The 18,404-nt window shown below is 34.3% G+C and overlaps 1 protein-coding gene across 1 annotated transcript; it reads right to left on the bottom strand.

Moving 5' to 3' along the window:
- Nucleotides 1-15,449: 15,449 nt before the first annotated feature.
- On the bottom strand, nucleotides 15,450-17,549 carry LOC145134568 (putative protein phosphatase 2C 68). Its single transcript, XM_079069405.1, has 3 exons — nucleotides 17,135-17,549; nucleotides 16,122-16,552; nucleotides 15,450-15,844 (listed from the first exon to the last, which is right to left on the bottom strand). Exons 1-3 carry the CDS (start codon nucleotides 17,499-17,501, stop codon nucleotides 15,743-15,745), a joined length of 900 nt encoding a protein of 299 aa, XP_078925531.1. The 5' UTR covers nucleotides 17,502-17,549; the 3' UTR covers nucleotides 15,450-15,742.
- Nucleotides 17,550-18,404: the final 855 nt, after the last annotated feature.

Genomic DNA, 18,404 nt, shown 5'->3' with positions numbered 1-18,404 from the left:
ACTTGTAGCAGCCCGACAATCCCAACCTACACGCTCCCTCGTGCGGCCTGCCGCATTTCCTGCAGCGGCCCTGTCCTGAATGGCCTTTCGGCCTACCATCTGATCCCTTGGGCTTCTTCCTCGAAGCCCCAGTCGCTTGCCCCTCCTCTACCTTCCTCTTCCGGATATGCTCCAGATCAATCTCCCTCTCCTTTGCCCTGGCAATCATGGAATCCAGGGTAGGGCAAGCTGAAAAACTAACATGCTCCCTAATGTCAGCTCGCAACATGTCATGGTAGCGGGTCCTCCTCATGTCCTCATCTCCCGCATACTGGGGCACCAATAACGCCCTCTCCCGGAACTTGGCGGTGATCTCCGCCACTGTCTCAATCGTCTGTCTCATATCCAGGAACTCCTTGGCCAACTGCTGAAGCTCCACCGCAGGTGCGAACCCAGCCCTGAACCGGGTCATAAAATCCGGCCATGTCATAGCCTCAACAGCCGAGGCTCCCAGAGAGTCACCGACCGACTCCCACCAATCTCTGGCCCTGTCTCTCAAACACCCTGCTGCATATCTCACCTTCGACCTCTCGGGGCAGAAGTTGGTCAACTGTGCAGACTCAATGTCTGCAATCCACCGCCTGGCCACAATGGGGTCCTTCGCCCCGTGGAAATCCGGCGCACCACTGCCCCTGAAGTCCTTAAAGGACAATGTGCGTGATCCTGACTGGTTGTTCGCCATGTCGCTCCTGAACGCCCGGAGGCGATCCTCCATCAGCTCGACAATCCCTTCCTTGATCGACCCAAAGATGACCGGGGTCGCATCAAGGATGCCTCTGGTGATCTCGGACGCGATGAACTCGCGTAGCCTCTCATCCACTGGTTTGGAACCTGAACCCGAACCCGATCCCTCTCCTGAACTACCAACTGCTGGCCTTGGACGTAGTACCACCATTCTTCAATACATAATGACATCCGTCAGTGATACTGATACATCTAGAGGAATCACATCCATCACAAGTTCCCTGGTCTTGCCTCAGCCTTCCTCGATTCAAGTACGGATCCTCCGCTTTCAGTAGTACGGGCCCATACTACCTTCCACATCTATCCGTACTTTCCTCAAGAACCGCCTCGACTCCACTAAGTCCCTTTTACTACTACTGCTCTCTGCTACTCTCATCCTAGGCTTTCCCTAGGGTAATCACCAACCCACTCTCCGCCATCAGTTGCATAAGAAGTCCCTGCTTTATTCCCCTAAGTAGCTCGCGAATACTATTACATATTACTCAGACTAGATAATTCTTCGAATGAGAGATCCTACCCTACAACGGTTGGACTCAAACAAGAGCTGAAAAATAGAGCTAGACCTAACCTTCTGAAATTATTTAGTCCTTGCAATATGTAACTTAACATATTCGTTTACTAGTTAGTGAAAGACAACTAGAACTCCTAAAAGCACAAAGCAAGCAACATTCGGGCGTTGAGTACACATAATCAAGCATATCCTACTCTGGCTATCATACTGACTAATCTGCACTAACATGCAGTTCTCAATAAGCTGGAACACATAAAGCAGGCACATAAGGCATCATTCCTAGATCCTTAGTCCTATTCTAGCATGTTGTTCTATTGAAGTTGATAAACATAACATAAACTTGTATGGGTACCTTGGGGAATACTTACTTGAGCTCGGCCGGTCGCGCACATCACACACTTCGTTCTTTCTCAAAACTCCTTTAACTTATCTTTTAGAAAACCATTTTCTTGTAAAAGCTTTTAATCCCTTGATTTGATTCCGGACACCCCCGAGGGTGTGTCCGAATCCTTCAAACCAGGGCGCTGATAAACACTTGTAACATCCCAAATTTCGAGTCCAAAAATTTCATTTTAATTAACTGAGTGTAAAACATTCATAAGAAAAACTACGTGAAAATATATCTTTCGTAAATCAACATAACATGTCTGAAAACCCAAATCATAAAGTAACAACATATCAGAGTACAATCCCAGAACATCTCAAGTGCGGAAAATCAATGCGTGTGTGTATGATGTGTTGCTACCGCGCCAGCTCCTTCCCCTTTGATGAAGAGGTACCTGAAACCAAAACTGTAAAATGTAAGCACGAAGCTTAGTGAGTTCCCCCATCGTATCTCATACCATACAATCACATAGCATACATACTGTCGGGAAATTCTGGGGTGCCCGACCTACCCGGTACGGCCATTCTGGGGTGCCGACCTACCCATGTCAAGCCATTCTGGGGTGCTGACCTACCCGTGTCAAGCCATTCTGGGGTGCTGACCTACCCATCGGTCCTAACAACCGAACCTCGGGGACTATTCCACCCCCTACTGCTACTATCACATATATCATAACATGAACATACTATCAGACATATCTGGGGTGTCCGAACTACCTTTCGGTCCTAACAACCAAACTTGGGGACTATTCCCCTCCTACTACCACTATCACATATAACATATCATGCCAGCATATAAACATATCACAACATACTGTCAGACATATCTGGGGTGTCCGACCTACCCTTCGGTCCTAACAACCGAACTCTACTACTATCACATATAACATATCATGCCAGCATATAACATATCAGGTAGTAACAAACCTGGATGATATCATAAAGACAATCATCCAACATACAACTCCTACTGGTGGTCCGACATTGTGGCCATAGACCCACCGCTACTAGAAGGTAACTCACCTTGAACGAGTAGCTGCTGATGATCTGTGCGGAAATTCTCTGTCTGGTGCTGCTCCGGAAATCCTCCGGCTATAATCCCCACAAAACACTTAATCAGAGTCTGATATCTATTCTTTGGGTAAAGTGACCATTTTACCCCTGACCAAGTCCAAGTCAAAGCCAAAGTCAACTTTCAGTTGACCCGACTCGCCGAGTTGGGTCGCCAACTCGTCGAGTCCCTATCTCTTCAACTGCCATCATCCACGTCTCTACTCGTCGAGTTTAGCAACGACTCGACGAGTTCTCCTTCTAACACAACCCCGGATGAACCTTCATCTGACTCGTCGAGCGGTATGAACACTCGTTGAGTCCATCCTCATCCTATGAACACGTCCTGTCCTTGACTCGCCGAGTTGTATGAACAACTCGTCGAGTTCATCTTCAAGAGTTGGGAGATTGCCTTGGACTCGCCGAGTTTGTTCGTGCACTCGTCGAGTCCTATGAACTCCAGGACTATGGCTTATCCCAATACGTTTGGGGTCATTCCTCCGGACCCTCTAAAACCTTTCCAGCACTCCACTGGGTCTCCTTGACCCATAACAGAAAAGGGGAGTCTAACCTCGGACTCGCCGAGTCCCAAGAACGACTCGCCGATTCGATACAGTCCAAGTCTTATTTCTTCGATTTCTGGTGTACAACTCTTGTCCAAATGATAGATCTAGGTCCCTAAACTCGATCTAGCACGTAAAGTTACGAACTTTACGTGCATGCATGGGACTTTGAGTCTAAAAGGCTCTAAAAGAGACTCTTGGGTTGCATGGGGGCTTCCATGGGTGCAAAAGTAGCCCCTTTCTGCCCTCTAATTCCTCCATGGACCTAGATCCGAAGCCTCAACCCCCAACCATGCTTGCAATCATGGTTGGTTACCAAGAATGGCTTATAAAAGCCCTAAATCTCCCCAAAAAGGGATCTAGCAAAAGAACAAGCAAGGTATCGACTTTATACCTTCTGTGAACTGCAAATGGTGCACAAACTTGAACTCCCTTGGTCTCCTCTTGATTCCTCTAGGCTTTTCCTTCTCCTTTGAGTTCAAAATCACCAAAAAGCACCACAAATGCCTTAGCTCTTTATACAAACGGCTAGGGTTTACTATGGGGGTTTTCTGGAAGCAATAGGGACGAAGGGTGGCTGAATGAGATGTTTAAATAGGGTGCAAACCCTTAGATTAGGGTTTTGTCCAGTCAGAGCCTACTCGTCGAGTATGAAGCCGACTCGACGAGTCCGCCATTTAAATCCCGAATCAAATCCGTTTCTACTCGACGAGTTGGTCCTTCAACTCGCCGAGTCCCAGGCCAAAAATGCAAAATACATAAATAAAATACATACCAGGAACCAGGTGCTACACATCAAGCTCATGTTCTTCTTGAACTTCCTTGTCTTGATTATTCCCTATTTCAATCTCCATGTATAACCTCTTAGAATATAACCTAGTACCATGGCTTGGCTTCCAATTTCTTGTTCTCCTCTTTTATGGTGAAAGTGATTTTGATTCACCTCCATAAACCACAAGTGGTAACGATGAACTACAAGTTTCATGTTGGGACTCATCAAATATTTTTTGTTTTCCTTGTTTTGGTTTAATTCCCACTTCATCTTCTTCATTTAGCTCCTCAATGACAACACCATTCCTCTTATTTGGTGACATAAAGTATGTAACCAAATTGGTTGTTCTATGCTCAATATATACCTATATACCTGGATCACCTTGTTTGCTTCGGTGTATTTAGCTAGGTTACACACATCTTGATCATTACCTAGAGCTCTAAGGCAAAAAATCAAGTCTTCGTTGGGAATCCTGAAGTGATAATATATTACTAGGGGAACCACGTATCCTAGTTCTAGCATCATACGTCGAGGTTACGCACTGAAAACTCATCTATATCAACTAAATCAATATACTTAAGTTTCCCATGTACATATCTTATATTTGGAAAATGTGTGAACTTCCCACCATGGCGAAGTTCAATCGTGAAGAAATGGGGATGATCAGCTATCCTAAACAAAAAAAAAATACAAAATGTAGTTAGCATATTGTGTGAAATTTCAAAAAAAAAACTAAGTTTCAAAAAATAAAGTAACACTCACCATACAAATCTAGTGCATCAAACCCTATTTTCTTAGGACGTATCGTCCATAGTGAGTGCACCATTTTTTTCCCTTCAATCTATTGCACTACAGTTCAGCTCAGAAAAGGATTTGGGGTGGAAATCTTTGATTTAAGGTTAGAACGTTAATAGAATTTGAACGAGGAAGAAGGTGGAGTGTTTAGTGTTTTTGGGCATCGTTATAGGCGCGATGATTGATGAGCATTCCCTCTATAAATGAAAAGACAAAATTACCCTCATGTGCAAGGCACGTGGGGAAGCAAAACGAAATGAATCTAACGACAGTTAGAGGCAGGGACTAAATCCACAGCTCAAACATCAAACAAGGACGTTTTTTTGCTAGCAATATTTTTTTAGACCTTACCCACAGAAATCGGCAAACCACAGAACCAAATTTGTAATTCTGTCTATCTTCCTTAAAGCTTAAAGTTTTACTAATATCACTAATGATTTTGAAAAGTTCATTATATAAAAATGGATGCAAAATTCAGTGACTAACAATGAACAAATAGAATAATTAGTTGGTAATTTTCAACATTTCCTTTTGGCTAGGGAAAAAGTTGAAAATTACCAACGATTTATCTTTAATCATTTATAATAATCTTTATGACACACACACACATATATATATATATATATATATATATATATATATATATATATATATATATATATATATATATATATATATATAATATCTTGTTTTATTTTTATAATTTCAATAATTATTTATATAAAATTTGTTTTTTACTAGATTTATATACCATATCTTGTTTTATAAAATCTACCCATATCACATTGTAGTTTCATCAAACTTAAATCATTAATGATACATGACCTAGAAAATTTAAGAAAATATGAAATTATGTTATAAAATGTAAGAAAAAATTGTCTTTAACGAACATTCCACATAACATTATATCATGAGGTATTGTTGATATTCAAATAGTATGTACCATCCATCTTCAGTGCCCATATCAAACTCTTTGTAATTATATACAGCACATCACTTCGGACAATTGATATGGATACATAAAACAGCCAGTTTGTGGTCAAACTAGAAATATTTTAACTGGAAATATTGTTCATCACCATCCATCCATGAATTTGATAGCTTGAAAATACACTCCCCCTTACAACCCTTCACCATATGTCTTATACTATCATTTCTTTGGTAACAAAATTGGTGCACATTGGCAACACCAGAGTTTCATAAAATGAGTTTAAGTTGTTTTAAAGTCTTAAATCTTATGCCTAGAATATGCTTATATTTTTACTGTATAATGATTCATAAAAAATGAAACGAACTTTGACTGTAGAAGTAGTCTCACCTCCTACATCTATATTGCCTTAATCAGCATCCCAATTTTTTCCCCTTCAACTTTTTTTGGTTGTTCACCAAGACACGAGTTACTCAATAATTCATCATGACTTTGTCTTGTACATACTATTAGTTTTCATGTTTCAGTTGACTTGACATATCATTCAATTCTCTCATTGAACATACCATTGTGGATGACTGGATGCTCTAAGTGAATGAGAAGTTGTTGCCATCAAAATACATGAATGGATAGTGTATAAATACTCCATGGAATTTAAGACAACTTCAAGATACAGTTCGTTTATATTTACTCTAATTAGAAAAACGATAATAGTATACTCAAGTAACTATAACACAAAGAAGGGGTTCGACACTACAAGTGCTAACAACCCCCAAAAAAATCCTACATTTTAACTAATAATTAGTTTAAAAATTTTAAACAAATTTTAACTAGTAATTAGTTTAAAAGTTTTAAACAAATGATCGTTATGGGAACTGTTTATCACATATTAATAACTAGTTTTAAAATTTTAAAACAGGTGCTTATTGTTGTAATATATTTTCATCGGTACTATGACAGGTTTTAAAATCTATAGAAATGTTGCGACTGGTTTCCAACATTCGAAAAACTATCCGTTCTGCTCTGATTTTCGAGATCGGTTTCGTGAAATTTTGATTAGGTCACTGTCGGTGCATAGACCATTATTAAAATAAAATCAAATAAATTATCTTGAACTACATTAATATGACTTATGCATTATGTAAATATAAGTGAGACCTAACAATAATGTTACATACTATAAAACATTAAAATATTATTGACAAATATACAAATTATTACCTATAATTTTACATAAGCTTTATCTCGTTTACAAAAAGCTACACTTCCACAGGTCCTATTCCAGGAATCATCTAATTCACTTTCTTGCAAAATGAGAAGACTGACCATACATGTTGGTCAATCGGTTGTTGGGGGTTGTCGGTGGACTTGGAGGGCAATACCGTCATTTTCAAGCACCGTCATTCTTGATCAAACCCAGAAAATAACCAGTTCTGACAGCTGCAGAGAATGCCGACTCTGCAATCCCTTAAAAAATATGAGCTTTAATTCTTCCCCTTTTTGGGATGTTATTGGCAGGTCAAAACCACCTGATAAGGTCAAAACCACTATTAATAGGTAAAAAACATTGGAATGTGCCATTAAAAATCCACGATTTTACTGCATCCGTCTTGAATAAAATTACATCTTTAGTCCTTTATCTATATTTTAATTTTGTTTTAGTTCAAAGTATTTTGTTTACAAACTATATATATATATATATATATATATATATATATATATATATATATATATATATATATATATATATATATATATATATATATAGGTTCAAATGTGGATTGACATCTATTATGCGGATGTATAGAGAGTGCTATTCTATGAGAATGACAAAGAAAATATGTTGTTTGGTAGCGTGAATAAGTTCAATCTTACGTAACTATTGTCATTATCACGCATTCTCACTAATTAAATCATCTATAAGGTTATTATAAACATTTTTTTTATTATTCTAATTCTGTCAAAATGTTGTCAGAATGTTTATTGAGTCGTATTCTGTAAGAATGTAAATGAGTAAAAAACGATAGGTGGGAACAAAAACGAATAACAATTAGTGAAAATACATAAAAATGATGATAGTTGTGTAAGGTTGAACATATTCACATTAGCAATAAACCTATTCTCTAAGTGATTATCATAGAAAAAGCATTGCCCATACATCCGTATAATAGTTGTTCATCCACATTATAACCTATATATATATATATATATATATATATATATATATATATATATATATATATATATATATATATATATATATATAGAGAGAGAGAGAGAGAGAGAGAAGGGTTCTATGAAAAATACATGATTAGACAATATAAGTTGGAACAATAAACAAGGACATAACTTTAAAGTAAACTATATAAACAACTTCTACAATAAATTACTTATCAATAAAGAAATGAACACATGTCATTAGTTCCAACATACGTTGTTCTAGTTATGCATTATCTCTCTCTCTCTCTCTCTCTCTCTCTCTCTCTCTCTCTCTCTCTCTCTCTCCATATATATATATATATATATATATATATATATATATATATATATATATATATATATATATATATATATATATATATATATATACGGACGTGTAGGCAATAATATTCTGTAAGAATGACTAAGTAATATGTTGCTTAGTAATATGACTACGTTCACTCACACATAACTATTGTCATTATCATGTATTCTCATTAATTAAATCATCTATAAGGGTATTATAGAATTTTTTTTATGATTATCATTTTCAATGTTGTCATAATGTGTTACTGAGTGAGTGAAAAATAATGCGTAAGAACAAAAATGAATAATAATTAGTGACAATATATGATAATGACGATAGTTGTGTGATGTTGAACGTGTTCACATTACCAAATAACATATTCTCTTAGTCATTTTCCACACACATCCGCACAATAGATATTCATCCACATTTGAACATATATATATATATATATATATATATATATATATATATATATATATATATATATATATATATATAGGTTTAGGTTCTATGGAAAACAAAAAAACCCTAAAAATTATAAAAATGCATAAAAAAAATACTTAGAGATCACAAACTTTTTTTTGAATTTTTTTATCAAAAAATCGCAGCTTTTAACATAAAATCGCTGAAAATTTTTTTGAAAAAAAAAATTTACAAAAAAAAAAATTGATTTTTTATTTTTTTTTTCAGCGAAATTGTCAAAAAGGCTGCGATTTTTTGATAAAAAAATTCAAAAAAAAGTTTTGTAATGTGTAGGTATTTTTTTATGCATTTTTATGATTTTTAGGGTTTTTTTGTTTTCCAAAGAACCATTCCCTATATATATATATATATATATATATATATATATATATATATATATATATATATATATATATATATATATATATATATATATATATATTGATTGAACAATTTAGATTGTTCATTTAAATAGTCATTCACCAATAACTTATTGGAGTACATTGATAACTCATTCTCAAAATTCATTTTGTACACTTCAGAGTGCACTAATAACTCATTTGAGTGCTCGGTATGATGTAGACAAAACATATGAAGTAGTATGATCTATAAAAAAATGTTTTTATAGCAATATAAAAAAAACACATTTGATCAAAACAATTGGGCACTAAACTACTTCAAATCCAACACTTGGACGACTATCCTACAGACGACTAGCCTACATGCATACCACTTAAAGTCCAACACTTGGAAGACTATCCTACAGGCATACCGTGTCGGACAGCAAACTGGAAAATTATATATATATATATATATATATATATATATATATATATATATATATATATATATACATATATATATATATATATATATATATATATATATATATATATATATATATTGGTGATTTTAGTGTGACCATGTCATTTTATGTAATTGAAACTAATATGTGAGCTAAGAGGCTTCATAATTTGTATTTTATTATATGTACAGGCTAGTACGGAGTGCACACATGTATAAGATCGAATTAGAGGTCGGTTTGACGACAAGTCGGGGGTCCGGGGGCAGCGCCCCTTTGGCAGGGTCTAGGGGCAGCGCTCCTAGCGGGATCCAAGGGGCAGAGCCCCTGGCTCGGGTCCCGCTAAATATGGTAAAACTAGCGGGGTCCAAGGGGAAGATCCTTAAAACCTCTCCGAATTTTACATATGGAAACATAGTGGAAAATTCAAATTCTTGAGGATGATTATGGTAAAACTAATGAAACTCGTTAGTTTTAGGAAACCCTAAATCCTCATTAAATTTCGGATTTCCTGGTTTGCTTCTAAAGCAGTTCATGACGGCCCAACCCTAATGAAACCCTAATCTCATTTATCATATAAACGACTCTTTCTTTTGAGAAGTTATACACAAAAATTAGCTCTCGTTTTCTTCAAAGTCTTACAGAATTCTTCTAGCAAATTGACTTATGATTTATGTTCCTAGAATCATAAGTGTTCTCTTGGATTATCATAGGCTGAATTTTTTATAACGCAGACATTAGATAGAAATATTAGTTCAGAAAGTGTTCTCACGATCCAAGTGGTATCCAGATCTCTAACTCAAACCCTATATTTTCTAACAATATATATATATATATATATATATATATATATATATATATATATATATATATATATATATATATATATGTATGTATATAATTTAGTGAAAACTACAATAAAGTCCCTACATATTGGCCTCATAATCGATTTAGTCCCTATATAATTTTTTTATTCAATTAAGTCCCAAATACCGGTAATCGTATTCAATTTAACTCTTTGACCCGGTCAACAGGTCATCCAACTTTCAAAAGTTACATTTTTGGCCCATATTTCAAAATTTATTATAAATTTGGTCTAAAATTTACACTTTTGGCCCAGATTTTTTTTTGTTACAAATTTTGTCCGAAATTTATCCTTTTTGCCCAAAATTTAGAATTTTATTATGAATTAATCCTAACTTTAGTTTTGTTTACAACATTTTTTTATCAAAGAATTGTTTCTAATATGTTTTTTCTTTATAAAATCATATTTATACAAAAAAAACGTATTTTCACATAAAAATCATATATTTTCTATATAAAAACTTTTTATAAAAAGTTTTTTGTATATGAAATATCTAGTTATAAAAATAGGTATTTATTAAGTATATAAATATATACAAATCCGTTTTTATAAAAAAAAATGTATACAAAAACGTATTTTACAAAAAAAAATGTATACCAATACCTATTTTATCTATATTTTTTTATAAAATCATGTTTGTTTACATTTTTTTATAAACGTGTTTGAATAATTTTTTTATATAATACGTGTTTGTATATATTTTATAAAATGTATACAAACGCGATTTTATAAAACATATACAAACACGTATTATATAAAAAATTATTCAAACACGTTTTTATAAAATGTATACAAACACGATTTTATAAAAAAAATATAGATACACACCTAATTGTGCATATATATATATATATATATATATATATATATATATATATATATATATATATAAAGTTGATAGGTTTTTGTATACATTTTTTTTTATAAAAACGGATTTGTATATATTTATATACTTAATAAATACATATTTTTATAACTAGATATTTCATATACAAAAAAGTTTTTATATAGAAAATATAAGATTTTTATGTGAAAATACGTTTTTTTTTACATAAATATGATTTTATAAAGATAAAAACATATTAGAAACAATTTTTTGAGAAAGAAATTTGTAAAAAAAAAAACTAAAGTTGGGATGAATTCATAAAAAAAAATTAATTTGGGCAAAAAGGGTAAAGTTTGGACCAATTTTGTAACAAAATTTAAAATCTAGGCCAAAAGTGTAAAATTTGGACCAAATTTGTAATAAATTTTGAAATCTAGGCCAAAAATGTAATTTTTGAAAGTTGTATGACCTGTTAACCGGGTCAAAATGTCAAATTGAATACGATTACCGGTATTTGGGACTTAATTGAATAAAAAAACATATAAGAATTAAATCGATTATGAGGCCAAGACTTTATTGCAGTAAACAATTTATATAAAACAAAGTATGGGTATAATTTAGGAATAGTTATATAAATAATAGAAGCTACTAGAAAATATTTAAATAAAGCGTTGGATTCATAATTGCTTATATCTTCTTTCAAAATTGAAAGGATGTTTTCGTAATTAAATTAAAATAACGAGTGACGATTGAAAATATAAAAAAGAAGGATGATGCCCCATCAATGAATAAATATGAAGGCGAGGACGAGTTAAGCTTTTCCTGGGTCCAATCGAATTTGACTTCAACACTTTCTTACTCGATTCAAGTTCAAATCGAGTATCAACAATACACTCTGTGTTCTGGAGGTATCGAGAAACTTGATGAACTGGTATTGACAGAAGAACAGAGCATGAACCGAGAAAAAAGCGGTGGATGAAATTCAAGAGTCCAAGACAAAAGATAGATGATAAATGGAAAAGGGAAGCACAAATTTGTTGAATACATATCGATAATGGATGGCAATTATGGAAAGTCAAGATTAAAGATGAAAAACAGAGGATTAGGGTGATAGGAAGGAATTTGCTTTCTGAATTTGGAAGATCCACTCATGTTTTTTATATGGGAATATTAAGGGGGTTTAATTGACAAATGTTCAAAATTGGGGATTGCTTGTTTTAAGATTGAGAGTGAAGACTTGTATTAATTACCCTATTAGGTTGTAATCAACATAATGACAGATGGATATGCTCATTTGCACAATACCATAGAGGGATAAATGGTAAAAGATCATAAGGAGATGATTATATTTAAATATTATATTTTATAAATGAACTTTTAATATAAATCTCAAAATGTTGAATCCCAAATCGGTAGGTCTCAACTCTAACTCTAAAGCCTATTTTGTGAGGGAAAAATTAAGTTTGACTGGTTAACAAATTAAGAAACTGACAGGTTAGCAAGTAGGTCATTCACTAAATGAAAAATACAACTAAAAGAAAAGTCTCATACTTTTTTTTGGTAAAATTCATCAAAGACCAAATAAAATGGAACAAGTTAAGCTTTTAAATATTGTGATAAAAAAACAAATTCACTTTCCTTGATTAAAACCAAAACCAAAAACCATTTTAGTTTTGATAGATGCTAAATTTCAATTTGATCTGATGCTTCACAAAAGGGTGTCTGCAACAATCTTGGACAAGGGAGTTTTCAATCTTACATGCAACTCAAAGAAATTGTTTGGCTTTTCTCAGGAAATCCTACATGGGAGTTTTCAATCATACATACTTAACACTGATATGCATGCAGGTGGCATTGTTTTTAGTATGGGAGAGGGGACTTTGATTAATATGGATTAGCTTTTTATAGCTTAAAGATAAGGGGAAAAGGTCATTCCAGCTTACCATCCATTATTGGACAAGCAGATGAATTATGAATGTCTTAAATGTTTGTTCATCAGCTTAATCTTGTAATTAAAGGTGAAATAATCTGTTTTGAGGATTTCTGGCATATAAGGTCAACTGAATATAGCCAGGGTTTTATGGGAAATAGGCACACATAAAACAAATGGCAACATACATGACTAAAGCCTTAATGTCTCAACTCTGACTTTCTCTATTAAGTCCTGCTTTTGGAATTAAGTGAAAACGAAACACCCATAAGTCTTGTGTCCCATCAAGTCTATTAAGTCAAAAAGAAGCAATGCCATTGTATGAAGGCTACTCTTCAAGGAAAAAAAACAAAAAAACACCTTAGGGTGTCTGATTCCAGTCCCAACTCCCATTGTCTAGAACCAAGTTTATAAAATGTATACATTTTAAGTCAAGTTAATTTTGAAGTTCCTGGTCTCGACTTTTAAAACATTGTACTTTGAATACTTTCTTATTAAGACATATTATACTTTGAAAAATATACCCAATAATAATATTGGCAATTACGTTCAATTTAGATGACATTGCTACTTAAGTAGGATGTTATGTTTAGATAAATGGTGTGTAACATTTATTTGAGAAATAAACACTTTGGGAATTGGAAGAAAAAAATAGACGAGGGTAAATTTGTAAAAACCTTGGGGCTTAATAGAAAAATTAGTGTTCTTTTTGCTATTTATGAACAGTAATACAATCTTAAACTTTTTTTCCCTAATGCTTCCCACTTTACAGGAATTGCTGCTACAATGGATGGGGAAAGAGATTATACTAAACCAAAAAAAAAATTGAGTCTTTCCATCTAATTGCAATTGCTTTTGATTTTCAGAACCAAGGGAATTGTAACTGAAGAACCCAAAGAATCTGAAACTGGGAATACTGAGAAAAAGTAGGAAGAAAATAAAGAGAATTTGCAGTTAAGAGTTGTTATTTTTTAAGATCAGGACTGAAAGGTATTGGTATAGATATTGGTAAACAAGAAAAAGTGTTGAGGTTTAGTTAATACTTAATATGCATACCAATAAACTAGCAAAAAAAAAAACAACATATGCATGCATGTGAATTCATGAATCAAATCCAAAAACAACTAGTGATGTAAGTTTTAACCCCACTAACCCTCCTATCTGTTTTTCTTCAAATCTCTTGACCACAAAATTCATATGGTGATGTAACTTGTCAGTATTACCTTTTTATATCCTATTTCTCTTAACTACGAAATTCAATTGATTATCACTACTGCAAAATTATGAATTTCAAACCATTTTCTCTTTACCCTTACCTGTATCAGAAATGCTCGGACCAGCTGTTGTTGGAATTGAACTCGAACTTGAACCGATCTCATCCTCTCCCCGACCAGCAGTTGTTGGAATTGAACTCATACTTGAACCGGCCTCATCATCTCCCCTGAACTGATTCAAAAACACTGATGTATTTTGTGGCTCATTAAATGCTTTCGCAAATAAGGTTTCCTTAACCTCTGAACTTGCCAACAAGTCATGATCCAAAAAAATGACAATCACAGTAATGTCATCATGAATGAGATGTTCCCCTATTGATCGGATTAACACTTTTCTGTTTCTTTTCAGCAATCTTTATTGCTTCTTCAATTAACTTTTTTGCAATTCCCTGTTATGGGAATTTATTAGAAATCTAATTTGAATTAAAAAAAAAATAGAAACTTGCTGAATGTGGATTTTTTACGACAGGTTTAACAACAAAGTCATTCGAAAGGTGAGCCCAAAGCCCCCGTGATGCCAAAACAAAGAACCTGTGATAAGACTTTATGCTGATACAGTTAGGCCTGACAATCGTGTCGTGTTCGGGTTGGCGTGTCGCGGGTTGGCGGGTCTAAATATGTCAACCCAAACACGACCCATTTAAATATACAGGTCACGGGTTGGCGTGTCACGGGTTGGCGGGTTTGGAACATAAACCCATATATGACCCACGAACCCATTTATTTATACGGGTTCACAGGTTGGCGGGTTTGTGGGTTAGATTTGGGTTCGTGGGTCAGATTCCATAAATAAAATTAACAATTAAACATGAATAAATTCTTGATGGTTGATGCAAACATATCTGAATTTTAGACACTTAACTACTTAAATCTTAAAGTCTTAAACATCCAAATGAAAATTAAAAACATTCATAGAAACATGGTCAATGCCTCAATCGCTTATACAACCATACGCCGATACGCCATTTGATTTAGGAAAAAAATGAGGAAAATCAATTGGTTACAAACTTACTTACGACCTTATGAGTTAGGACCACAAGTCAAAATATCAATACATTTAAAAATAAAAAATATATTTTTTTAATTAAAAATATAAACGGATTGGCGGGTCAACCCATTTATTTTTTGAGAAACCCATATATGACCCGTTTAATAAACGTGTTGGCAGGTTGGCGGGTTGGCGGGTTGGCGTGTTGAAAAACTCAACCCAGAACCGTTTATTTCGTGTTGTGTCGCGGGTCGTGTCGCGTGTCGTGTCGAGAATTGCCGGCCCTAGATACAGTGTACATCAGGAATAGCTGAGATAATTGGTAAAGGGATACTTCGATTTGGGTGCTGCTCTGATATGTCTTGTCTCTTCAAAACCATGTTCCCCAAATGACCTAGTAAGCTGAAAATTACAAAAACACGAGTAAGCAATCAGCTTCAATTGTTGATCTTAACGTATTCATTCATGTCATTTCTATTTAATCTTTGTTTTTCCAGTGTTGTTTCAGCAAATAGAAATTCATGCACAGAACCGGAGTCACTTATTGATTTGGGGGTTAGCAACATTGAACCAAAATAAAACAACAAAGCCAAGTCAAGTAAAAAAGAAAGGCCAAAATTAAAAATAAAACAACAAAGCCTGGTCAAAAAGAAAGGCCAAAATAAAAAATGAAAAATACCTCTAAATAACCCTTGATGCGCCACATACCATCTGGCCCTTTTTCAACAAGTTTATCATTTGGGACATCTTTTCGATTATCCTTTTCTCCAGCAAATCTATAACTTGGATGGTAACTATCAAATTCTTGCCTAACTTTTTCGATATTGATGTTATGATCTGATGTCATTTGGTCTGCACAAATTTTGCTACGATTAAACAGCTTTCCTTTTTCTTCAACACCAAAGACTGCCCTTGAATCTCCCAAATTTGCAACAAACAACTTTTTACCAAATATAAAAAAAAGCAATCCACTGCATCCTTGTTCACAGATGTCCTCCCCTTCCTTGTTGTGATTATTCATCATCATCTCAAGAAGACTCCTCTCGGTTTCCGCAATACCCAATCTGATTGCCTCTTCGAATGGAGATTTAGAACGTGCACAAGCATAACCTTCAATAAACAATAATGGTTGAGAAACTTAAGTAAGACTAGAACTCAGTTGTTGAAAGAGACATGGTTGAGAAACTTAAGTAAGACTAGAACTCAGTTGTCGCAAGAGACATTAAGAGTTAGGAAGAAAAGTTTTGATCGGAAATATAATGCCCTTGCCACATTCAACAAGTGTTGATGTTTTCTTTCAACAACTGAGTTCTGCTCTGGTCTAGCAACACAAGACTTTTGATGAATAATGCCATGTTTGTCAAAAAAATTCCTTGAATTGTAACTCCGTGGCATTATCAGATCTAAGCACTTTTATTCTCTTTTGAAATTGTGTTAAAATCATTTGATAAAACTTGGGAATGATCTGAATGACATCAGATTTATGCCTAAGCAAATAAATCCAAATAAATCTGCTATAATCATCAACAATAGTAGCAAAGAATCTTTAACCTTCAGAAGATAAAGGCCCCAAATGTCACAATGAATAAGAGAGAATCACTCTTTTGTCATATTGTTCAATGAAACAAATGTAAGTTGTTTATGTTTTGCCAAAGGACAAATACAACAATGAACATCAGATTCATGTCTTACAGATTTGACAGACAAGCTCTCTTTCATTGGAAGCATAGTAGATTAACTTGCGGGCGATACAAGGGACGATGTAACGAGAGACGAACAATGCTGCATCAACTCCGCCGTGCCCATTGTAAATACCAGCAGAGAGAGCGACGTCACACACGTCCACCTGACTTAAGTCCTCCATCTCCATGTTGGGAGCAGTAGATTTTACTGCTGCGTAAGAGAAATCCCCAAATTTATGTTTTCCAAGATCAACAGACCAAATTTTATCATTCTGGCCCACATTGGCATCATCTAGTCTACCTCTTCCTCCAATCTTCTTTAGGAAGTTTTTCATATTGAAATCTTTCTTGAAATCTTTCTTCAACAGCTTATCCATACTCAGTGAAGTTGAAGTTGTATTCTATCGATAAAAGTAAGAAAAACCTTCCCTATAATTCCTTATACCCTCTTTATACCCTATAAAAGAAGAATTAGACTCAGTGAGTCTCTATTACATAACCCGCCCGTGTCGTACGATCTGCAAGTTATTCATTTGATTGTATTTTGTTCACTCCCAACAACAAACGACTAACCTATTCTTTTCTCCATTTTAAGCTTTTATTTAATTGATTTCATGCAATTTTAAAACCCATTTTTACTTCCCGTTTTATTTTGTATCTTTTGCATCTCTTGTTCTATAAGGTTGGATCGGATTTATTAGTGGGGTTTTGTCATAAAAGAAGCTGAATTTCCCTTTTCCATGACCAAAATGACCCGTCCAAAATGACCCGTCTTAAGACGAAAATTCTGTTAGAACGAACTTAAGCATCTTGGAGTAAGGATTTACATATTTATTTCTTCATTTTGATTTGTAATTGCAGATTATAGGTACTTTATTTCGATTTATTGACTTGTGTGGCTAAAACCCTAGTACATGACTTTAAGATGCATTTACATTTGGTTCATGTAATCTTATCACGAATGATTGTTGGTTTTTCTTTTTCCTTTTTTTATTTATTTCAGTTTAGTAATGCACGTTTGATCTTTTTTATTCAAACTTATGTATACACTTAACTTGAATTGGCTACTTAACTTATTTCTAATTCAAACTTTTTTATCTCAGTTCTTTCATATGTGATCAACAAGAAGTTCTTGTCTTTGTTAGTGTGTTGAGTAGTTGACTGTTTCAGTTTTTCTTTCATGTGAGTTTTGGTAATTTATTCTGCAGTCACTGTACGAAAGAATAACCCACCTTTTGATTATTGAATAGTCAAGAAAACATCCACATTTGTCAAAGGAA

This window comes from Lactuca virosa, chromosome 8, assembly GCF_052849685.1.
Source record: "Lactuca virosa cultivar CGN04683 chromosome 8, Lactuca_virosa_CGN04683_v6, whole genome shotgun sequence".
In the NCBI taxonomy this organism is placed as follows: domain Eukaryota; kingdom Viridiplantae; phylum Streptophyta; class Magnoliopsida; order Asterales; family Asteraceae; genus Lactuca; species Lactuca virosa.
Note: the sequence above shows the minus strand (reverse complement) of the source record. Positions and strands in the feature narration are given on the sequence as shown.